A 25,964-nucleotide genomic window follows, 5' to 3' on the forward strand; every position below is an offset into this window, starting at 1 on the left:
TGGAGTTGTTAATAATAATATTGTTATCCAGTTAGGCAGATCTTCTTTGTTTTTTTTACTGTTTTTATATCTGAGAGCTAAGGGACCAATATGACAATATACTTTACATAAAAAGACTGAATTGTTCTTGCAAATTTTGCATTTTCCCAAAAATAAGAATGCAATCATTTTCTGATACATAAAAACAGTTAGTAGTCAAGATAAAAAACAGGAAAAGGCATTACTCCCATTACCGATTTTTAAGCTGCACTCTGAGTCTCTGGTCAATGTGGTATTTATGGATTCTTTTTTGATGGCAAAATAACTAAATTTTTGGAGTTCCATATAATGAAACTGGAGGGAGTTTGTTCTTCACAGGCCCCACCTTTGAGGAGCTCAATCCGGGGAGGGGGACTAGGGTAGGAGGACACAGACTTTTTCACTAGACTCCCCTTGTTACTGGGTATTGACTCTGTGTCAGGAATGTGCATCCATAACTGAACCCAGCATGCCCTGGGCCACGTGACCAATGGGCAGGGTTACGGTTCCCCAGGGGCAAGGGGCAGGCTCTCTCCCTGCTCCTGAGGATGGACTATGCTCAGGGAGAGCAGGCTTTCCTTATCTGTGACAGACCCCACGAATGTCTCTTTCCTTTCTTTCTGCATCTCCCTGTGTGCCCCTCCATCTGATAAAATGTGTTGGCCCTTCCCTGTTACCTGTTTAGCTTCAATTCAGGGAGAGGAAGTAAAAGGTCCCCCTGTTGGGCTCAAGTCCAAGGCTTGTTCTCCAATCTAGCTATACCATCATTAAAGCTAGCACTTCGTTCCCTATTGATCCGGGTGCAATAAGTTAAAGGGCAAAGGGGCAGAAGAGAGAAACTCTGTCCCTCAAGATCTTTGACACTTACCAGTCTGGACAATGCTCTGGAACCAGCGTAGATTATGCCCACAAACAGCACCGAAGCAGGAAGCCACGTCAAAACGTTAGATCTAGAAAGAAGAAAAGAGGCCAAAATACTTCTGTTACTTTATGTCCAAAAGAGCTAGCTGGAAGGTATCACCCTTCAGATGCACTAAGTACAGTGACAGCAGTTATCTAAACATCCCTGAGTGACTTGAGAAGCGTGACAGGGTCTGTATCTACTGACAGTGATGGAGGCTAACAAAGCCACCCTGCCTACGGCCCACCACCCTGCTACCTCCCTAGTGTTACTGACCCTCCAACAGGACATAGATAAGCTGGGCATGGAAAAAGCCTTCCCACAGGTTGGGAGAGAGAACAAATAGAATTTTTTAAGGGGACAGTAAACATTACTCTTTGGATTTTAAGTACCCAGAAGTGTTGAACATATGCCAAACCATTAAAAAATGTTAAAAGGCTATTTACCTAGGCAATATATCAAACGGCTCCAGGGTTCCACAACAAAAGGAGCCACAGTGTCAAAGGGCAGAATTGAAAAATAAGAGAGTGCTAGAACTTGAGCTGGGAGGCCCTGCTCAAGTTCTTCTTCAACCATTAACCTGGAATGTCGGTTCCTGGAATCTTTAAGGACTTGATTCAAATGCGGCCACACCAAGAACTGCTTTTTCATTACAATTTAGAATCTTGCTCTCCTCAAGAAAAGCAAAATCCCAATTTTTATGTGGAGTGCATATCCCAAAGGTTATAACTTGCTTCCCTTCATCAGTTACAAATGCATTCAGTCCACTAATTCAAGCTCCCAGAGCTATTCTAATAGTAGATATAAATAAATGAAACCATTCCAGCAGGATATAACATAATAATCCCAACTAACTCAATGAACTGCTCTCCTGGGAGGGTGTCTGCTCAAGAAATGATATTTGTTAATTTTATTAGCATGAGCAGGCACTCTATCCATGGTCAGACCTGCTTCCCAGGGTACATAGCATTAAAATGTTTCCATTCTCTTGCAAGGCCTTTAAACACTACTTCCTTTCATTCAGCAAATACCTACAGCAACTTGGAAGGTGCTGATAGCACCAGAAATCTTATTAACGGCAACACCACAGTTGACATTTGTTGAGCACTAGCTACAAACCAGACACTATGTTCAATGTTTTCTACATTATACCTTTTTAAAAATCTGCACAACAGTCTTATGAGGAAAGTGACTATTATTATCCCCAACATGCAGATGAGGAAACTAAGGCACAAAGTGTTTAAGCAATTTGCCTATGGTTGAGAGAGTTAGTAATGGCAAAGCCAGACTTTGAATTCAGGTCTACCTGATGCTAAAGCCCCAGATTTTAACCACCCCTTTACACTTCACCTTCAAGGACTTCATTATCTAATGGCAGCAAACACAACATGATTTTGCTCTGGTAGTGGACCAAACAGCTAATGATCTGAGGAATATCACCAGTCCTGCTGCCATAATAGAGGTCTGCACTTCCAACCAAAAGGGGGACAGAGGAAGGGAGAAGCCATCCTCTATCCTAATGGGTCAAGTGTAACATCAGCCAAGTGCTTGTCTTCTAGGAAAAGGCTTTCCCATTGGACGTTAAGGGTCAACAGAGACAGGATCCAGACCCAAGGCCCGCTGTGCACAGGAAGGAAGCTCACAGCATATACTGCAGGGAGCACTGATGAGGGAGGGAGGCGGCAGGCAGGCAGGCAGGCAGGCAGGCTCCGGGTGAAGTGGCAGCTGGCCTAGCTGCAGCAGGCCCAGGACTTTGGAACGTAAGGTCAGTGAGGCCCCATGCATTTGTGCTCCATTCCCTCTCAAACAAAGAAAACTCCTGCCGAGTCGTGTACTCCAAGAGACATTAGGGTATCTGAGCAGTCACAGACAGGAAGAAAAGAAAACACGGCTTGGAACATCTTGTATTTTAACCCTTTTTTCTGAAAACATGAAGACATAAACTTAACTACAAAAAATATGCACAGGTCTAGTTGGATCAAAGAAATACCTGGGAGATGGATGCTACAGGGCAGCTGTATGAGCATTTGGCTCCAAATATGGGGACTATGAGCCAGACACAGAGGCGCTCGTGCCTGCGCTCTGCCCCGTCATCTCACTCGGGGCCCATCCTCAAGGTGGATGCAGTCAGAGCAACCTGCACTCACGGTGGGACTTCTGACGCCTGCGAAGATTTTGGTTGCAGAGAGATTTCGTGGCCCACCTCCTAACCTCTTATCAGTGAGACAGCTGCCTTCCTCCACCACACACCAACATAAACTAGAGCTGCTAGTAAGAATAACAAATGTGAGCCCCGACTGGTGTAGCTCAGGGGGTTGGGCATCATCCCACAAACCACAAGGTCACCAGTTTGATTCCTGGGCAGGGCACGTGCCTAGTTTGCAGGCCAGGGCCCCAGCTGGGGGCATGTGAGAGGCACCTGATCGATGTTTCTCTCACACATCAATGTTTCCCTCCGTCTCTTTCTCCCTCGCTTCCTCTCTCTCTCTAAAAATAAATAAATAAAAGCTTTTTTAAAAAAAGCAATAACAAATGTGAGTCACTAGAAAAACTGCTGCCGAACCAGGTGTGGGCAAGACAAGTGTGAAAGGATAAAGAGATAAGAAAAAATCATGGAAAATTGAGAAGGATTCTGTACTCATATTGTTTCAAAGTAGCAAAGCTCTCATTTTACTAAAAATCCGAGTAAACGTTAAGGGTCATCTATGCAAGAAAATACTCAAGGGAATACTAGTTGACCATCCATATGTAAAAGAAAAACCTTACCAAAGGATTGGCAAATTAATGCATATTTCTAGATCTTAAATTAAAATTGATTGCTTCTCTTTCCTGTGGGAGCCACTGGGTTGAGAAGAGTGTGGCCCTCCCCTCCCCAAGCCCCAGCGTGTGCTCGTCCACTGCCATCAGAGCACTCTGAAAAGGGGGCATCGTCTGGCAAAAAAGTCGCTTTGCCTGCTGTGTCAAGGCTCCCATTTGATCAGATATTGTGACCTTTGTTCACACTGACTTACTCAAAAACAACAGACAGCTCTATGCTGTCTGTGATGATCAGCAGGTCACAAAACCAGAGGTGAGGTGTGGAGCGCTGGCAGAGCTGTGCCTCAAATTCCCAGAGTTTGAGGTCAGACACCTTCTGGCCATGGTGCTTTTGGAAAAATGTACCATGGGGGCCGTGTGTTTGCACCAACGATGCCGCTGGCATCACAGAGTGGACACACAAAGAAGCGATATGCCATCTGCTCTGCCCTGGCTGCTCCGGCCTTACCAGCACTGGCCATGTCTAAAGGTCATCATATTGAGGAAGTTCTTGAACTTCCTTTGGTGGCTGAAGATAAAGTTGAAGCCTGCAAGAAACTAAGAAGGCTCTTTTCCTTCTTAAGAAACTTAAGGCCTGGAATGATATTAAAAAGGCCCATGCCTCTCGGCGAATGAGAGCTGGCAAGACAAAATGAGAAACCATTGTTGTGTCCAGCACAGGGGACTTTGCATCATCTATAATGTGGATGATGATATCATCACAGTCTTCAGAAACATCCCTAGAACTACTCCGCTCAATGTATGCAAACTGAACATTTTCAAACTTTCCTGGTGTGCATGTGGGCCATTTTTGCGTTTGGACTAATAATGCTTTCCACAAGTTAGATGTTCTTTATGGCACCTGGAATAAAGCTGCCTCCCTCGAGAGTAACTACAACCTTCCCGCGCCTCAGTCCCCTTCAGAGTAGGCACCTGGGGACCTCACACAGTCCTCCCAATCAGCTGCTTCGTCGTCTTTTCCTGAACCTCATCGGTGGTTTTCTCTTTCAAAGCTGATTTCAGTTTTTGGGAAAAGCCAGAAGTTTCAGGGCACCAAATCTGGGATATAGCGGGGCTGAGTCACCGGGGTGAATTGCTGTTTCGCCAAAAAACTCTGCACAAGATGTGATACATAAGCCAGCGTGTTGTCATGTCGAAGCTGCCAATCACCAGTTGCCCATAGCTGTGGCTTCTGAATCACCCAAATAGTTTCCACAGAGGAATGTTCAGGCTTTACACAACATTCGTTGCTCTACCTACTCAGTCTCTTTGAATGCCATGGCCACACAGTGCACATGCTCACTCAGTGGCATCTACCACCTACACTAACTAGTACAGTGAAGTTGTCATTGTTCACGCATGAGATTCCAGTCTACTCTCCTTGGCTGCCAGGTTACATTGACGTCGTACCAACCATCCTCGTTATATTAACAATGGCTGGACTTTCTCTGGACAGACGTCATATAATCTAATTTGCATGTTGCAAATATTGGCTACAGTATGGAGGAAAGATGGAATGGGGTTAGGGATGTGAGGGCAGGAGATCGGTTAGGTGCACACTGCAGTGGTCCAGACAGGAGATAATGGAGGTGGAAAGAATGGACCAGTTTGAGAAATTGATAGAACCTGGTGATAATTTCTACTTGGGGTGAGGGACAGAAGGCACCAAGAATGACTTCCAGGTTTCCAGTTTGAATAGTGGATGGATGGTGGTGCACTAACATTTGAAAAACTGGAAGAGGTTTGAGTGGGAAAATCAGTAGCTCAGTCTTGACTATTACAAACTTGAGGTGGATCGTCCCCTGTTCTTCAGTGAGCAAGAAGGCACTATTAAATGTCTTACATTTGATTTTCCAGTATCCCCTGACCCCTCAGTTTTGAGGATAAAATTCAAATGTATTTTATTTGACATAATTTTCCCCCTTGGTCCATAATTCTCGGCAATAAGAGCCTCTTACGGTTTGGTAAAACTTTGTCACCAACTTATTCTTCATTAATTGCTTATTCCCAAATTCTAGGCAACATTGATCTCATAAAATTCACAAGCTAGTGAGACACAGGGCAGCAAACAGCTGGCAGTCACGGGAGCGCACCATCAGGCCCCCTGCCCACAGAGAACTGCTCCAAGGAGGGGAGTCAACTGGCAGCTGCGCTCACATAACTGGGACAATTGCTTCCACTTGCTGCTTCAGGAACTAGAATGTAGCTCTGCCTTTCAAGCTTTCCACCACTGTTAATGTGCTGTCACAACACAGAGGGGTCAAACCTTTGACCAGTTACCCAGGGCAGGTAAAATACATGCCACCTATGTTCCATATTTTTGCAATAGTGTGGAAACAAGGTAAAGACATGAGCTACAAAGGTGCTGGTGCTTCTTTGTGCTTTTGCCATCTTGGCACATTTTTAAAACATCATTTCTTCAGGAAAAAAAATAAAACTATAACTTTAAGATCCTAGTTAACTCTAGGCACCACAACTCAGGATTGTTTTCTAGGGAGGTGCAGTAAGAACAGATGGAAATCATACTGGGTTTTGGGCACTGGGGAGTATAATCTTGCAACAATGGCATCGTTATACACATCACTGGAAAGAATAATCAGCTCTCTTCTCTCCCAAGGAACGTCCCGCCAATTAGCTGACTAACTTCAACCAGTAGCACTAAGGGACAGACAGACTTCACACATCTCTCTGGACTGAGCCCTTTCTTCTATGTCAGGTCATCTAGGGCTGAGGTCATCTAAGGGTCATCTGGGTCATCTAGGGGCAGGGGGCAGAAGCACAGGGCCGAGGTTTTGTGCAGTGGAAAGAATGTGCCTTTATGGTCAGGCAAACTTTCATATAGAAAGTTTATATCCCTACTCTAAAGCTAGTTTGCAATAAGCACTCAGTTTACTTTTTTTCATTCATAAAATGGGGATAATAATGCTTGGATAGCTATTGAGAAGATGAGCCAAGAGAATGAATATGCAGTATTTGGGGCAGGGCACGGCACATGAAAAACAGCAACAACACTCAATAAATGTCCTCCTTCTGGCTTTTCGACCCATAACCCCAAGGACAGAAGCCATGAAGAAAGACTGATAGATCCACCTACATAAAAAAGCCAGACACCATAAAGAAAATTGAGAGATAATTAACAAACTAGGAAAACATATTGGCAACATATAAAACAGGCTGGAGTTTAATATCCTTAATGTATAACGAGTACTTATAATTGAATGAGAAAAAAAATCAACTCTACAAAAGAAAAAAAATATCAAGGGGATTGACTGTGGGTGAGAGGAGTGGGCTGGGTGGAGGAGGGGAAAGGGAAAAAACTTGGGACAACTGTAATGGAATAAACAATAAAATAATAAAGTAGAAAAAAAGAAAAGAAAAAATCAGCGGACAAAACCAGGTAATTCTATGTTTCTCTCACTCTCTTTCACACATACACACACAATATAAATGGCCAATAAACATATAGAAAGTTACCCAACCTCCCTAATAATAAAAGAACTTCAAGACAATCACATATCAAGTTTTTTCCAAGACTAGGAATTTCTTAAAGTTAGTATGTAATATAAGACTCATGAAATCAATTCCTTCATATATGGTTATGAGATATAAATTGATATCTTTCTGGAGGGTATGTATGTACTACTTGGCCACACTTATCAAAAACCTTAAAAATACTCTCTAATGTATTTAATGGTATCCAAGATGTTTTCATTTACAAGTGGAACAAAGTGCATTCTGGTCTCCTTGCTCTTCACCTGAGATGCCAGCACCTGAGGGTGCGCTATTGCTTTCCCTGCTGGGAACCCTCCCTCTCCCTGCAGACACCTGCACGGCCCACTCTCTCACACACTCAGATCTCTGCTCACAAAGTCATCTTGTCCATGAGTCTGTCTCACCCTCCATATGCAAAATAACAACCACCAGCCCCACACCCACGGGCACTCACACACGGGCACACGCATCTATCCCCTTACCTGGCTTTATTTGTCTCCACACTTATCACCATCTGACACGTCATACACTGCCATCTGTATTTGTTTCTTGTCTGTCTATTTCACTTGGAATAGAAGCTAGTGGAGGGCAAGGATTTTTGTCTGCTTTGTTCACTGTGCGCTCCCAGCACTGAGAACGATGCATTACAGACCCTCTAGATTGGTACCAGAGGAAAACTGCAGCAACAAAATATATCAGGAAACTCCAGTCATGACCCTAATTCACATTTCTTTGTCTGCTTTTCTCAAGCCCTGAACAGAACTGCTGGTGCTTACAGCTAGTCAGTTTTGAAGGGCATGGGTGAGAGCAAAGATTACCTGCATCCTGCCAGCTGCCTCTCTGAATGGCCCTAGCGGGGAATTCAAACAGTTTCAAATCCAATAAACATTTATACCAATCATGTTATAACTTATAACTATGACAACCAAAAAACTAACTGCATTAAAAAACAAACATGTTTTTCTTCAATAGACATGAGCTTAGTAGAAACTTGGAATGGAGGCTTTTTTATTTCCGACAATCACTTATCTCTTTTTCTTTTTTTATTGAATTTATTGGGCTAACATTGGTTAATAAAATCATATAGGATTCAGGTATATAGTTCTATAATACATCATCTGTGTGTTGTATTGATTGTCTTATTAAAAAGTAGTACCTATCCATGCTATCAAATATTGAAAAATAGATCAACAAAAACATTACAATTACAATCCTACTACCCAAAATAACCACTCTTAAGACCTTGTTATGTCTCCTTCCAAACAATGCCACATGCCCGTATATAAGCACTTCAATAAAAATGGTATCCTAGTGTATATACTGCTTTATAATCTGCTTAACCCCTTTCCATGTCAAAAACCATTCCCAATTTATTAATCATTAAATACAAAGCTATTACTGCACATTTAAGTTAATCCTATTTTTTACTATTCTAATGCTGTAATGGTTATCCTTGAATATATTCTCTTCTTACATTCATGATGTTTTTGCAATATTCAGGATAAATTCCCTTAAGTGCAACTGTTGTTCAAAGATACATGCATAAAGTGTGTAACTGTCATAAAATTGCCTTCCAGAGGTTATACTGACTCATTCTCTGCTATGAACTACATGTTTGTGTCCCCCACAAAATCACATGTTGATACCCTCACTCCAGATGGTATTTGGAGGTGGGGCATTTAGGAGGAAACTAGGTCATGATGGTGGAGCTCTTATGACAGAATTAGTGCCCTTCGAAGATGAGACCCAAGAGAGCAGCTATCTGTAAACCAAGAAGAGGCCTCACCAGAACCCAACCACACTGGCACTCTGATCTTGGGCTTCCCAGTCTCCAGAACTGTGAGAAATAAATTTCTGTTGCTTAAACCATCTAGCCTATGGTATTTTTGTTGTAGCAGCCCACACTAAGACACCCTCCATTATAGCTCTAACACTGTATGATTCTAAAATAGCCAAAGGCCTCCACTGTAGGAACAAAGGAGGCACATACTACTTATAATGCACTCTTTCTCTCTCCAACTTTCATTCACAATGTGGCACCATTTGGACCTCCCATGCTGGTTTTTCTTACATTGCCCTCTGGGCCAACAAAGGAGGCAAGACGAATTAAATCCGTAGGTGGTCCGTGCAGAACCTTGGGTCTCTGTGCTGCATGGGCCTCAGGGGAGCAGCTGAGCCAGTGAGTGTGTGTCTATGTGTGTCTATGTATGTGTGTGTGTCTATATCTCTGTGTGTGTGTGCACGCATGTGTGTAGGAAGGGATCTCACAGCAACTTCTAGGGGGAAAGATTGTACGCTATACAATTGCAGACTGCAGTCCCTGTCGAAGGCCTATTTGCCACAGGGTCTGGTTTGAAAATGGTGCCGAGACATAATTATTCTTACAGTGCTTATGATTTATACCTCACACAAGCACAAATACCACATCTTTGAGCTATGGACTCACTTTTTTGTGTGTGCACACTCTACTGTCCATAGAACGCTAATGAATAAGGCATTTTACAAGAAGCATGTAAAATGTTGGCATGACTTATAAAACTGTTATTATTGAGATGAAGGCTAATTAAATTAAATCACTTGTTTTTCAAATAGAGCATGCATTATTGCGGGAACATCTGCTCCCTTGAAAACACCCAGTTTATCTGAACGAGAGTGCCAGAAGGGTTTCTTGAGCTGAATTCTTGAAAACTCTCTGTGTTATACTGACACCCAGTGGAGCTATAAACTGTTTCCAAATGTAGGAATAACAAGCAACCGAGATACGAAGGTTCACATATTGACCACTGGCACTGGCCTAAACAGTAATACCTTACAGTCGTAAAGTCAACATTTGTTTTATAGTTTGTAAGGACTTCTAGATACAATAACTGAATACTTACGGAAAATTCCTACTTTTTTTTTGTTTGGTCCTTACTGGTGAATGTGGTTCCCTTTTCTCCTCCCTTCTTTCTTTTCCTAGACCTTTCTCCTTCCTTACTTTTCCTCTGATTCAGAGAAGGCCACAGGCCTTTGACAAAGTTCAACCCTAATATTACTTGTCCCAAGAACCCTGTGATGATACTCTGTCACAGAGCATAACTTAGAGTCAGCAAACCATGGCCCATGGGCCAAATCCCCTCCTGCTTCCTGGTTCTGAACACAGCAGTTTGTTTGTACACAACCATTCCTGTCTGTTTATGTACCATCTGTGACTGCTGTCATGTGACAAAGGTAGAGTTGAGTAGTTGCGACAGAAGCTATCTGGCCTATAAGGCCTAAAATACTTATTCTCTGTCCCTTGTTTCCTGACTCCTGATTTAAAGTGAGTCCCAGCCTCTGGAACTTACAAGCTGGGGGGCCCAAGACTTTATACACAAGGCAGAGTCCCCTGGCTAAACACGAAGGACCCAGTTACACCTTTTCTATAAAGTTCCATTTTTCAGGGCACTTTCGTAAGTGGTTCTCCCCACTTGGAAACATCTCTTCTTCCCATTTCCCATTTCATTTACTGGCCTGAGATTCTCAAAGGGTAACCCCATTTTGTGCTGAAATGAAAATCTTGTCACCTTTAGTGAGGCTCTGACAATCCCTGAAGGCCAAACAAGGGCCTCAAAGAAACCAGTTCCCAAATCTCCACAGTGCCCTGGCTGAAAGACCGCTATTTTCCCTCCGTGTAGTTCAGGCCTGGACCCCGCTGCAGCCTTCAAGCTGCCGCCTGCAGCCTCCCCTCAGAGCGGATTCCTCTCCCCCCAGTCCCAGGCCCCTCGCCCGCCCCTGAGAGGGCCAAGGCTGATGTGGAGTGAGCTTTCGGGGACAGGCTGCAGGGACAGCACAGAACAGAGGAGATACTAGTATTAAGAGATAGAGACCAAAAAAGAAAAAAGTGAAAAAAAAAGTAAGTCACCCCGGTCCCCAAATAGTAAGTGAGACAGGCTAGGAGATATACAGATCTCATTTCTAATAAAAATGAGGAAAAAAAGTTCCAGTACAAGCACCATGCCAGTACATAGTCCACAAGTGACTAAAGTTCCAAACTACTGCGCAAGTCACACGCCTTCAATCTCAGGTCTGGGAAGTGTTACATTTCATAGCACCAGCACAGCCAGGAAGAGGCCAGAGGGGCTGTACTGACGCAGACTGGCAGGGACAGGAGGTGTGGTCTACAATAAAGCCTGAGTCCAGTAGATTCATTCATACGCACCAGGTAGGACAGGCACTGCCTGCAGCTACCAAAGGTCAAAAATCCTGTCCTGAAAAAGATGAATACAACACTTCAGGGTAACACTTACACGTGAATCTTAAAAAATAAAAAAACGTCACTCATAGAAACAGCAGAAGAGCGGTTGCCAGGAGTTAGGGGGTGGGGAAATAGAGAGAAGTTGGTAAAGGACACAAATTTTCGGCTATAAAATGAACAGGATCTGAGGATCTATGGTGACTACAGTTAATAACACTGTGTTACATAATTGAAACCTGCTAAGAGAGTAGAACTTAAATGTTCTCACTATAAAAGGTAAATATGTGAGGTGATGGATGTGTTAAATAATTAGATGGTAGGAATCTTTCACAATATATACTTATATCAAATCACCACAATGTATTGGGTAGGCCAAAAAGTTCGTTTGGTTCCTTCTGTAAGATGGCTCTAGTATTGCTTAGCTGTCTTTCGCTTCATTTGAAATGAGTTTGTTAGATTATATTGTGACAGCTGTCATATCAGCGTGCATTTTTAAAAACACTTGTCAAAACTGGTTAATTTTTATGTAGCCATTTAAATACTTAAGATGGAAGAAAATACAGAACATTTTTGGCATATTATGCATTATCATGTCAAAAAAGGTAAAAATGCAACTGGAATGCAAAAAAAAAAAAATACACGGTTTGTGCAGTGTATGGCAAACAGGCTGTGACGGATCCAACATGTCAAAAGTGGTTTGTGAAGTTTTCTGCTGGAGATTTCTCACTGGATGATGCTCCACAGCTGAGTCAACCAGCTAAAGTTGATAGCAAAAAATCAAATCAAGACTTTAACTGAGAACAATCAACATTATACCATGCAGGAGATAGCCAACATACTAAAAAATGTCCACATAAATAGTTATTGGTGAAAACGAAACACGCCTCTTTTATTTTATGGGAAAAAAACCATATGGATTTTTTGGCCAACCCAATACAATTTAAATATCTTCAAATTTTATTTGTCAACTATACCTCAGTAAAGCTGAAAAAAAAAAATCCCTTTCTTTTATCATCCCTGGTCACGCGGACTCTTCTCCTGGGAACTACCACTGTCACCACACCGACGTCAATCAGATCTTACTTAGTATTCAGCATGCTATCCCAAGGAAGTTTTGGAAGTTGGTTTTATTATCCTCCAAAAGTAATTTCTACATACATACTTGCCGCATTCCTCTGGAGAGAAGACAACAGGGGAAAATATCAAAAACACATGAATTTGAGTGCTAACTTTCCTCTGTGAGCAAAGATGACTTGTTATAAAACTGCAAGAGTCACTCAAAATTAAAGGTGGACAAACTTAAAACATTTTTGGGAAATTCCATCCACCAATAGTATTGATGATGGTGAGCTTCTCAATTAAAAACAAATAACCAAACATTAAAAGGAAGTACAGTCTGGACGCTGATTGTCTCGCTGTTCATTTCTTTAGGGACAGAGCTGAGATAATTTGGAGGTTATGTCAAAAATATGTTATGGTTCTCCACAAAGACTCTCAATGGAAAATTAAGGGGTGGGGGCTTCTCTCTCATCTGTTAGAAATCTCTGGTCATAGCCCTGGCTGGGTGACTCATTTGGCTGGAGCATTTTTCTGTACACCAAAAAGGTTGCGGGTTGGATCTCCAGTTGTGGCATGTATGGGAAGCAACCAACAGATGTTTCTTTCTCTCTCTCTCTTTCTCTTCCACCTTCTTCTCTCTCTAAAAAAATAAAAATCAATATATCCTCAGGTGAGGATTTTTCTAAGAAATCTCTGGTCACAAAGGTGTTTTGGAAGCAGATGTTCAATGTATAACTTCTCATACTTGAAAACTTGAGAGTTAAAAGTGGCAGGTAGGTTAAAAATTACTTTCGAAGTGTTTTCATTTAAACATGTAGCCTGGTAATTCAGGATCTGGAAGATGAGGTCTTCAATCTCCAGTGAGATCAGCAATGGTTCAAGAATATAGTAAAGAGCACCCTGTTCTTGCTGTGTTACCTACCAGATGAAACGGGTCGCAAAGATCTTTTGGGATTAGCTTTTAGAAATACAGAAGCCTTCAGCAAAGGACTTCAACATCTGCTAGAAAAACCACTTCAACATTCTGCAGTGGCTTGGCAGTGGCAGTAGCTACCAAATAATGAATGACAAGCTTGTAGCTGGGAACCACTGCTATCTTGCCCAAGACAGAAGCCTTCATGGGCATCATCCAGCACTTGGTGGTAATAACCAGTTGCCATGAAAACATCCCAGAGGAGAACAATTCCATTGGGTTACTTGGTGGAGTCAATACGATATGACCAGAGACTGACTGACACAGCAGATATGGCCTCTTTGCAACATAAGAAATATGGTACCCAGTTCTGTAACTTGTTTGAGAGGGAATCTGGGATTCTGCTCTGCTCCAGGCTATAAGGACAGTCTGAATATGCTCTCTTTGGCATATGCTATTAAGTACCCATTTGGGACCGACCCTCCAGCCCCACCATTATAATCCCCACTCCACGATGACCTCAGGGACTCCACCATCTTCCTGCTGTTGTTTTCATTTTTTGTAGAATCCAACCTCTGCCATCTCCGCACAAGTACATGGTCACACAACAACGGTGGGCTTGGGCTTCCTAATGACATCAGCAGGTAGCCAAGCCCAGCACGAAACAGCAGCCACAGCACACACAAACCCAGCTCAGGCACAGTGCTATGCCCTTGCTGTGTGCCACCTGGTAAGTCCCCTTTGCCAAGGGCCCAGGACAACTGGAAATTCTGAGCTGTGCCACATTTATTAACTACAATAGAAACTGGTAACTCTACGGCACTGAGATCTTGGACAAGAGGATTAAGTGAGCTCACATCATGTGTGTGGCTGTGAAACTATCTAAGGAGGCCCAGGAGACAGAGATGAAAAGATCTCTAAGAAGTTTAGCAAGGGGACTGGAAGGGATATGATCATGGATCTTCTGAGATTAGTGGAACCTAGCATCATGTGAGTTCAAGGGACAAGAGTGTCTAGTGGGTCTCAAAGTTGTACTGTCAGAGGACCGCTTCTCTCAGGGAAAGAATCTTGAGGATCTTTGACCTCACCCAGTTCTACTAGTCATTCCTCCCGCTACCCCCATAAAACAAAGCAATAAAAAGATGAAAAATTCCATCAACAGATGAATGGATAAATAAAATATGGTACACATATATAATGTGATACACATACAAAATATGGTACACATACCACAATATATTCAGCCTTAAAAAAGGAATGAACTTCTGACACATGGTACATCACAGATGAACCTTAAAACGTTATGCTAAGTGAAATAAGCCAGTCACAAAAGGACAAATATTGTCTGATTCCACTTACATGGAGTACCCAAAATACGCAAATTCATAGAATACAAAAGTAGAACAGTGCTTTACCAGGGGCTGGAGGTAAGGGAGAATGGGGAGCTTCTGTTTAATAGGAACAGAATTTCTGTTTGGAATGATGACAAAGTTTTGGAAATGGACGGTGGTAATGACTGCACAACAGTGTGAACGTCCTTAATGCTACCGAACTGTACACTTACAAACTGTTAATAAGTGGTAAATTTTATGCTATGTATGTTTTACATACAGAAAGTTTTTAAGTATGAACAATGCTATTGCATTTAGGGAAACATGACTAAGGAATGTTTAAAAGACTATTATTAATAAGTAAACACTTCACATCAGAAATTATAGGATAATTACGGTCAGGAACGCTGTGAAAGTGGAAGACCATGCTCTCCAGTTGAAAATCTGACAGCAAATTCCTTCATTCTAGTCCACTCTTGCTTCTTTGGAGGAATAAATTCAACATTTGGAGTTGGAATGCTTCATTATTCAACTACTAGAATATTAGAACTATCACAGGCCTTGTGAACTCAGGGTCCATATTTGTTTAAATGAAGACCTAGTTCTTACTGAACTACCAGCATATCAATAAAGTAATATCACATATAAAATCCCAGAAGTATCTTTATTTTACCAAGTTGAAGGCACTATATCATGGAAATGCAAAAATTTGACTTAATGAACTACTCCTTTGGATTAGTTAAGCATCTTGTGTGGAATATTGTTTCAGCATACAGACTTTGATATATTCAGGTCAGAGAAATTAATCCACACCTCTGTTCCCAGGGCCTTTCCTTCATAAAGCCTCTTAATACTAGCTTTTCCTCTCTAGTTTTATATCTTTGGAAGATTATTAATAATTACACTGGACACATCTCTAAAGCTTCTCCAGGACGCCAAGCACAGGGATAACCTAGCAATTATGCAGTTTGCCTGACTATTGGGGAAGTTGGACAGATAACCTGGACCACAAGGCGAATGACTTGGCCGGATTTTTCAGTTGGGATGTTTACCTTATTCATGTAAAACTTAACTTCATTTTCTTTTAATTTAGTGCATCTTTTCAGGCAAGGCATGACGCTCTCGAGGAATCATGACAATTTTTCTTGATGAACCAGAAAATGAATAGTCAAGTCAGATTATAACTTTGGCTGAAAAATGTCATAGCCTTTGAGATTTCTTTTAAATATATTTGAAAAGCTGTATTAATAGAATTATAACAATTAATGCAATGTATGCTATGAATTGGACGCTGGATCAGAATGGGGTGGGGAGAGGGTTATAAAGGATATTACTGAGAAAACTGGAAAAAATACAAAAATGGTTTATAGATAAGTATTGTATCAATGTTTAATTTCCTGATTTTCCTAACTATACTCTAGTCATGTAAAAAAGTATCCTTACTCTTAGAAAATACACACTAAAAAACTTAGAGGAGGCATCTTCCTCTGAAATCTGGAACTTATTCTCAAATGTTTCAGAAAAATATTATATCTTTATATAAAAAGAAAAAATGATAAAAGTATGGTAAAATAATAACTGAGGCATCTGGTAAAGATTATGGAAATTCTTTACCCTATTTCTAATTCTTCTATAAGGAAATAATTTCAAAATAGAAATTGACTAAAAATTTTTGAGGTGTATTTAAAAACTCATTCAGAGAGGTACTAAAACAAAGCCAAGTGAATGTAGTATCACACATTACGTAACTCAACTAATTTTAGTATTATATTAGTGGCATTATAAACCAGAAAAAAAACACTACTCAAGTTCTATTTGATTATAAAATCATTGAATCTCAAGACTAGAGGGCAACTAAGAGACCAAACAACTCAAGTAAACATCCACGTTTCCCAATGTAAAACTTAAGAAGTAAGGTAAAAAGGAAGTGGGCATGACTCATGAAGCCAAGAAGAGGCTCTACCTTGAATTGCTGTTGATCTCCACCCAGCCCAGTTTCCATGACACATGAAGCAAAAGTCCGCCGATTAACGTCTGCCACCTGAAAAGAATAACGGTCATTTTGAATTTATTTTATTTTTTTTCCAATCTGAATTTAATAGTGTCACGGTCTTGAAAGTCATCCAACCCCAGCAGACCTGTCAACTGACACAACTACACACACCCAAACCTTCTTACAACCTTTTTCTCCTACTCTCTCCTAATTATCATCCCAATCTCAGACCTGTCGTTCCCAACCTCCATTTATTCCCTTGAATCCAGCTGTACCATTAAGTGCCGACATTGGGCCTCTCCTAATTCTAGACTTGCCCTGAACAACCTCACTCACAGCCACCTCTCTTCCCATTGCCTCTGCACTGAGCATTCCCAAATCCCCCTTCTCACCCAGGCACCCCACAAGCTCCCAACATCACCGAATGCCTAAACGTGCCTGAAACATTACCTTAAACTTCCCCCTGCCCATGCTGATCGTCCTCCCACGATCCCTAATCAGCCAGACCAGAAAGCTACATGTCCTCCCAGCCCTTCTTCCATCCTCACCTCCTTTATTTACTTGCAGAATCCTGTTGATTTTTATCCGTATAACACTTCTCAAATCTGAAGCCTTCCCTTCCATCCCTTACGCCTCTGCATACTTCAGACTTTGGTCATCTCACAGCTGAAGCGCAGCCCTCATCCCCTCTCTGCAGGGTTGTCCCACCCCCACCAGCTGCCACCTTGAAGCCAAAGGATCTGTGCAACCTGAATTGTGCTACTCGCTTGTTTTAAAAAAAACGGTCAGTTCTGCCCTGGCCAGGTAGCTCAGCTGGTTAGAGCGTCGTCCCAATACACAGGTTGTGGGTTCAATCCCTGGTCAGGGAAACTACAAGAATCAACCAGGAAATGTATAAATAAGTGAAATAACAAATCAATGTTTCCACCTCTCTCTCTTCCCTCCTCTCTCTAAAATTAGTAAATTTTAAAAAAGTTTTAAATAGAAAATTAAAATGGTCAGTTCTTCCCAGTGCTGCAGGTAGCAGTTGTCAGCCTCTTTTCTGCCACAACATACTTGGGGTTATGAAGCTCATGTAAGACACACTTCCTCAGTAAGCCAAGTTTAGGGGGAGCATAGGTTATAAAATAGACATCCCGCCCTTTCCCACGGCAGAAAGCACAGAAAAACACCAAATGAATGAGAAGAAAACTACAGACATAATTTCATCCTGTTTCATTCTGGTTTTTTTTAAACTTTAGGTGACTCATTCATAAATTTTAAAACTATTTTTAGTTATGACTTGAAACACTAACTCAGAAATGATTACGACACACCTCCGTATTGCGACACCACAGCTGAGAACCCTTGACTTACAGGATAAAGTCATCTGTGTGTGACACACAAGCCTTCTGGAACTTGGACCCGCCCCCCTCCAGGATCAGTTCCCGCCTGCCTGCCATGCACAGCCACATCCTGGCCACAATGAGCAGCCCCCAGTCTCGGGAAATTGCCAGGCCATTTCATACTTGTAAGAGTTTGCCCATGTTGACCTCTTGTCCTGTAATGTTCTTCGCATCTCCCTGTGTGTCGGTGGACACCTGCTTATTCTATACGATGCAGGTGTTAAGGCTCCTTTGTGGCACTTTCACTGACGGACAGGCAGAACAGACAGCTACGGGTGGCGCCTTCCAACAGTTTGGTCTAGAGCAACCACATGGCTTTTCTCCCAGGGGCTCTTTGGTAGGATCTGAAGACAGTTTCGGTCGTCAGACTGCGAGCAGGTGCGGGGAGGCTTGCTACTGGCACCTGGTGAGTTGAAGCCAGGGATGCTGCTGACCTTCCCACAGTGTGCAGGACAGTGCCCACAACAAAGAATTACATTTGGGAAAGCTCCCTCTCTTTGCAAAGGAGAGAGTATCTTTGAGAAAAGCAAAATCAGTGGCCAGAAGGCAAGCTGGAAATTGTTAGAGTAATTTGAGAGATGACAGTGGCCCAGGAAGGGGCAACTGGATGAATAAGGTGGACAGATTCTAACCATGTCTAGGAGGTCCTGGTGGTTAATTGTATGTTAGGGATGAAGGAGTCCGAGGAATCAAGAATAACTACCAGGTTTCTGAGTCGGACAACTGGACGGAGGATATGGGGCACTGCAGGTAAATTTAAGGGACAGGCAAAAGAGAACAGCAAGCTCGACAAGGACAGAGATCTTTGTTTTCTTCACTGAGGTCTAGGAGTGTCTAGAATAGTGCCTGGCACATAGTATGCACCCAATTAATATTTGTAGAATGACTTACTCTTCCCTACTGTGTACCTCACTGTATTCATGGTGAATATTCCATGGGCATTTGAAAAGAGGACATAATCTCTATTTTCAAGATACAGTGTTTGATATTTATATATTAATTGTACTACTGAATGCATATAAGTACACATACACATATTTAGCATATATACATATGTGATAAATAATACAATTAATATATATGTGAAGTTACTAGTCTAATTGAACTATCATGAAAATATAGCAGTAAATTGGTCTCCTACTACTAGTATATTCTTATTTATCCCTGGTATTCCTGCACTTTTTGTTTGATAAATGATGATGCCCTATGGTTTCAGTGGTATAGATGTTCATCACCATTTTACTTTCATTTTGAATTGCATGCTTTAGCATTATAACACATAGTTGTCTTCGCTTGTTTAATGTTTTCAGTCCTGAATTCAGCCTTGTCTGACATTAAGATCATGGCCCCTGCTTTTTTGTTTGCATTTGTGTAATATTAAAAAAGTAATAAAAATGAGAGATGAAGAGCTCTCCCACATATTTAAATGCTATAATAATTAAAACAATTTAGCATAGCCCCTTTCCATAAAAGTTGTCAAATATTCAAAAATAGACCCAATACTAGATTTATCAGGGTGATCACATTGTAAGTTATATAAATGTCTACTCACTACATTGTACACCTGAAACAACTATGTTGTCAATGGTTAATTTTTTTAAAAAGTCAAAGAAAAAGAAATGTATTACCAAGATAATTTCAAAAACTAAAGGAAAAAAATTATTACCAGGATAATAAAAAATAGACCCCAGAAAAATAACTTTATATATTATATTAACAACCCAAAGGCAAAGGACGTATTACAGAATAAAACATAATAAATGGGGACAGAATAAATATAACTATTAGGAGAGGAATGATTTCTTCAAATTACACCATACACTAAAATAAAGAGATGATGATCAAGAATTGAATAAAGCTTTAATAAAATGTAGGTGAATAGCAACATAATCTTGTGATGAAGAAGAATAAATGTAAAAGCAATTGTAAACCACAAAAGAATCAATATTTTTTTCCTACATAAATATGAAACATTTCAAAAATGAAAAGATGAGAGGCGGGCATGGCGAAAAAGAGAAGCGTGAGTGTCAGAGCACTGCAAGTCGCTCCCACGGTGGTACCTCGACGGCTGACCTGACCCTGCGCCATCTTTTCCTTCTGTCTCCTTTCTAATAAGAGTATCCCTCGGCCACAAGACCACACACTGGATTCATCTCGTGTTCTCCCTGTTGTTTCGTATCACGTTCAAACAATAAAGTCTCTATGATGTCACTTTTTTAAATATTTAAATAATAAAAATACTTATAAACAAAATGAAAAGGCAAAGAACAAGTTGCAAAAAAAAATTTAAAAATTCCAGTAAACATTATGGACAAGTGGGTGGCACTCTTAAAACATGAAGAATTCATTACACTGCTAAGAAAAAATACTAAAATTCCTGTAAAAATAAAAGGGTAAAAAGCACAAATAGAAAATACACTGAAGAAAAAAGATACAAGTGAGCAATAAACATAAGAAAACTGTCCAACTCATGAATAACCTAAAAAATGGTAAGTAAAACAATGTGATACCATTTGGGGCTCATGAAATCAACAGAGAGAAGAAAAAACAGTCATGGTTTGAGAATAATATTACAGAAACTTTCATATATAGCCTGGTAACAATGTAAATTGGTAAAATATTTTTGAAAATGATTTTGTTAATATTCAAAAAGAATACTAAGGAAGTTCAAATTCTTTAACCCAAATCTCTTATGTAGGAATCTATGCCAAAGAAATAGCTGGAAATTTGCCAGAGTTAAATACAAAAACTGTCTGACAACATTGCTGCGTTTATATCACCCAAACGAGACACAATTTAAATGTCCATTAATACAATAGCTAAATAAATTACAGTATGTCTATTTGGTGAAAAATCTATGCAGTCATTAAAAATATTTTAAAGATGAAGGGTAAAGAGGGTCAAATATATGGTGACAGAGATTCAACTTTGAGTGGTAAACACTATGCAATATAGAGATGCATTATAAAATTGTATACTTGCAACCTATATAATTTTACTAATCAAGGTCACACCAATACACTTAAATTTTTTAAAATCTGTATTTTAAATAACATTTGATGACAATGGTTGAACATTTCCTACAAATGTATATAAAGAGCATAAAAAATACTCACCCTTGGAACAATGTAGGGTAGGTAAATTTCAAGACCGACAGGACATACTGAAAAACAAATACCAGATTATTGGACACTTTCAACTTATAGAGAATTGATAGGACACAAAATCAAAGAGATCCCTACCAAAGAAACTTAAGTACACTCAAGTTTCAAAAAGGTCTTTATTCCCATCCTTTCCCCACCAAAATTACATACTGGCAAAAAATAAAAAATTAAAAAATGTAAAAAAAGACCTTCCAAGTCACACTAAGGATTGTGGGTCTGCTTTGCTCCAGGGTCACCAGACACCTGACCACCTCAATAGGGGATGGAACTGGTACTATGAACAAAATGGGACAGTGGCTGCGTCTGCTGTTAGGACGGCTGGCAACTCAGCATCTTCCCAGACCCCACAAGTGTCATGCTGTTACTGTAGCAACTCCAGAGAAAACCAGACAAACCCCTGAACACAGTCTGTTTTCTCAGGGTACCCACTTTATCTGCTACCCAATTTACCTAAAAATCCAGCCCCCTTCTTTGCTTCTCTTCAAGTAAGAAGTACATCCTACTCTGTCCTTTGTTTTCCATTTTTAGGGTTTTGTTTGGTTTTTGCTCTCTAAGAACCTTCTTCTAACTAATTCTGCTTAGATGTCACAATTTTTGCTGTGCTTTTAGCATTTTAAGCATTTTTGAGAAAATGACTCAGCTAAGGTCACCTTGTATTTCTATTGTCTTTTAATCAAATTTACAGCACTTTACAAATGGGAGGATTGTGTTGTGCCCTTCTGGACATCTTTTGCTGTTTTCTATTATTACATACCTTAAAAATTTTTTAAAAGTCTAAAACCATTACACGACATTAGGAAGGACTCTACTGATTCTTCCCATGGTCTAAAAAATGGAATAGAATAGTGTTGGACAAGTTTACACATCTATTTTTTCCTCATGGATTACTCTACACATAATTGTCCTTGTATGAGTTCCTGAATGTCACAATTCTGGCTAACTGCCTGTGTCCTGGTACATATTTATTAGAAATTACCTTCATTCTACTCTGGTTTATTTACTCACATAATTCAGTATGTTCCTCCCCACTCTTCCCTGATATTCCCATTCTAAAACAGAGATAGAGAAAGCACTGAGTGACTATCTGGGCCATAACCTGCATCACCCTTAACAACCTTCGTGATGATAACCAATAATCACTTAATTTATCATGTGCTGAGCTTTATACTAGATACTGGGGGAGATAGAAAACGCTGAAGCTCTTGCTTCGCCTCCCTAAAGAACAGTGAAAAAACAAACAAATCTCTGACAAAGGGTATCTAGTCTTCAACCTTCCCCCTTTCAGCAACACCTCAAATCACTGAAAAGTGTTGCTCAGAGAGAGCAAAATGCTATTTGGAAGAAGGGCAGTGAGACCTTCTCAAGGAAAAAGGAGGAGCAACGTGGGAGCCTTTAAAAGGAGAGCAGATGTGGACTTCGCCTCCCATCTGAAGGCTTAACATCCGTGAGGGGAAGGGCAGCTGGTGGCCTGTGCCCTAGGTCCGGCTGCTGCTGGAACCGCCCACAGCATCAGGGAACATGCCACCCTGCCTGGGCCAGCCAGGCCAGGGAAGCCAGGACACTTGCTGTTCAAGCTATGAACAAAAATCAACCATTCTTTTAAACAGTAATGAGACTAAGGTATGAAACTAATCGACGTACAGTATTTTCTTAATGAATTTTCTTTATACAAATAGAGAAAGAAACAGTTTGTGAAGAAAACTACAGAGAAATATGAAAATAAAGAAACTAGCATAGAGTGTCCTAAGCACTTGAGGAAAACGAAAAGATCCTCTATTGTAGATACAAAAGAACTTCACTAATTCAAAAACATTTCATTTGGTAGAGACTAGATGCAGAAGACTATGCCCATGGGCATAGCCACTGCACAGCCCCCTTTCCATTTGGCCTCTGTTCGGTCCAAGCCCACTTGCCTTGGCTGCTGGAAGGAAGCGAGACTGCTCTGGTTGAAAAGATGAAACAGCAGCATAATCTGAACGTTACTAAGTCTCTACGAGGGTCCCATTATGAACAACCACCTTTCCACCCCTATCTGGGTCTTGCATCTGCTCTCCATCAGTCTTGACTTCACCTCTTCCTTCCTCTTTATACTATTTCCTTGCCTCCCTTTCTCTCTGCCTTCTGCTGTTAATCTCCTACTCTCCATCTAGTTCCTGATACCTCCCAACAGCCCTAAAGCAAAGCATCCAAACTATCATGGAAAATGCAGAAGGATGTCTTTGGCTTATTGTTTAAATTCTGAGGGCCCTTGGGAATCTGATTTCTATTACTCAGATCAGATATTCCAGGGGGCACAAGGATTTCGTTTATTTTTATGTAGCACCTTGAGATGATGCACATAGAAGGTACTCCATCTTTATTACATTAATTACAAAATGCTGTGAGGCCCCAATAAATACAAAAACAATGCGACAGATGCAAATGTACATTCAGAAGGGGGATACATTTCAGTGATCTCAACACTGTCTCCCTGCTGGATTTTTTTGCTGAGATACACATTTTGTTTTCTAACCAACGCCACAACTTGTGGGCTATCAAGAAAGATGTGTTACTCTTTTTCTTCTGGTGATTATATAGAAATTAAAGAAAGGTCATCCTGTTTTAAAATGTAACATTATCAATATATTCATCAAGTTAGCTAGACAAATTAAAATAGTTAAATGTAAAGGCCAAGATTTCACAAATTCACATATTTCTAAGTAAATCCTAAAAAAAAAAAAATCTTTTAGTTTAGCTCCCTGTCCCATGAGGAAAAAACAAATCTGTTAAAAGCTAATAATTACTGTGTCATACCATCGGCAAAAGTCTTTTCTTCCTCCCTTCCCTCTTCTAGAGAAACTACCACTTATTTTATGGAGAACATTACATGACGTTGGGCACTCACCCAAACACCTTTAGAACATCAATTTTGATTAATCCTTGTGACAACCCTAAGAAGGGGAAAAATTTAATCCTGTTTTAAATATAAAACACTTAGGTTTAGAGAGATTACAATCCCAAAGACCAAATAAGTGGAGTCAGGATGCAAACCCACTTCGGGCTCCCAGCAAGGAGGTATTAAAGGCCCATCACCATAACTAAACATCAACTGGACAAGGAAGGGGCCTTCAGTAGCATCCTCTGAATATGCTAAAGACATCCACACCTACTAAGAAAGACAGTCTAAGGAAAAGCTATTTGTTAACGGTTCTTTCCTAGAGAGCAAGAGGTTTTTTGGGTGGGGGGCGGGGTACAGGGAACAGTAGAGACAGCAGCAGTGGGGGAAGGTGGTCCTTGCCCTGTATTACCACTTTGGCTTCGTGTCCAGCCCAGAGCCCAGGATAGGGGGTAATTCTCCCCCTACCCAACATTCCCTGCATGTACCAAACCCAAGGCCAGCTTCCCACTCCTAACAAAACAAAAAACATGATGCCACTGCTTTTCTGCCTCTTTATAAAAAGGGTTTCATGACATTACTTTAGAAAAATTAAGTTTACACTTTATTTTACAAATAATTCCACGAAAAACTCTTGAATATGCCAGAAGTGCGAGGGATGGTAACACACACTTTTAAAAACCGGTTTGGGAACCAGTGGTGTGAGGCTCAGATGGAGATGGGCTGATTGTTCCGTTCCATTTAAAGGCTTCTGGAATCTTGTGGGGTTCTGGGGCGGGGTCATGTCTAGAAGAGAAGGCAGGATGTGTCCGATTTCTTTCCCTGTTCTTCCTTCCCCGAGGGAACGGGAGCCAATTGCTTTCTTTCCCTTAAAAGTAGTCCATACTGCCGAAAATTAAGTTCCTGCAAACTTGCCCCCCCAAAATCCGGTTAACCAGGAAATGTACAGAATGCTGCACAGGACGGGGAACGGGGCAGTACAGTGCAACAAATGCTATTTCTAAAAGAGCATCCCTCACAGAGTGGATTTCTTCTCTAGCACCATCAGGGGGTAAAAACAAACAAACCAAAACAGATAAAAAGCTGGAGCCTACATTTGTTCCACCTACAGTTATGGCACTCAAATCTCCCACGCGGAATCCTCGCTTCCCCGCGCCCGCCCCCCTCACCTTATTCGTGAGATAAAAAGCCAGGTAGCAGATACAAAAGGTGAGGCCGACCAGGCCCTTCCTCATGCACATCTGTCAACTTGCAGGCCTTCCCGGAGACCCCGCGGTCATCTCAGAAACCCCCCTGGAGCTGGGCCGCCGCCTCTGCCTAGACCGCCACGTGGCTCCGAGTTCCACCAATCGGCACGGGGACCGCCCCCGCCCCGCGCCCGCCCCCGCGCCTGGCTCTTAAGGGGGTCGCGTCTGTGTAGGGCCCGGCCTACTCGAGGTGGGCGGGGCGGCACCTGAAAGGCAGAATGACCTTTGAGGAGAAACTAGGTCAACCAGGGCTCCAACCACCAGTAGAGGAAGAATGGGTAGTAGTTGTAAAAAAGTAGAAAATGAAAGAAGGGAAAAATGCATTTGACAAAACAGTTACTAAACCCCATTACCATCTACAGAAAAATGATCATAGCTATCCCTATCCAGTGGGACTGAAATGTTGTTTGTACTTTACTGAATTTTCCCAGTTTTCTACTTTGAGTCTGTATTGTTTGCAAAAGACACTAAAGAACGAACAACAATAAATGATATTTTAAAAGAAGGAGAGCTGGGGGGGGGGGAACTAGAATGAGTACAGTTTTGATTTTTTCTTTGGGAGAAATAATTCCAT

At 41.2% G+C, this 25,964-nt stretch overlaps 1 protein-coding gene and 1 pseudogene across 2 annotated transcripts in view; one reads left to right on the forward strand and one right to left on the reverse strand.

Annotated features, from left to right (window-relative positions):
- TMEM241 (transmembrane protein 241) overlaps nt 1-25,448 on the reverse strand; it is a 114,330-nt gene extending 88,882 nt beyond the window's left edge. The window contains exons 1-4 of one of the 2 annotated variants that reach the window (XM_054583447.1): nt 25,313-25,448; nt 21,221-21,267; nt 16,690-16,767; nt 887-968 (exon numbers count right to left, since the gene is read on the reverse strand). In XM_054583447.1, coding sequence (XP_054439422.1) covers nt 887-968; nt 16,690-16,767; nt 21,221-21,267; nt 25,313-25,384 — 279 coding nt within the window. In that variant the 5' untranslated portion in view covers nt 25,385-25,448. The remainder of the gene's footprint in view (nt 1-886; nt 969-16,689; nt 16,768-21,220; nt 21,268-25,312) is intronic. The other variant, XM_054583448.1, reaches the window with a different exon arrangement.
- On the forward strand, nt 2,968-4,644 carry LOC129078794 (60S ribosomal protein L4-like; annotated as a pseudogene).
- Nucleotides 25,449-25,964: the final 516 nt, after the last annotated feature.

Source organism: Pteronotus mesoamericanus, unplaced genomic scaffold, assembly GCF_021234165.1.
Source record: "Pteronotus mesoamericanus isolate MK-2021 breed Mesoamerican mustached bat unplaced genomic scaffold, CSHL_Meso_final contig_74, whole genome shotgun sequence".
In the NCBI taxonomy this organism is placed as follows: domain Eukaryota; kingdom Metazoa; phylum Chordata; class Mammalia; order Chiroptera; family Mormoopidae; genus Pteronotus; species Pteronotus mesoamericanus.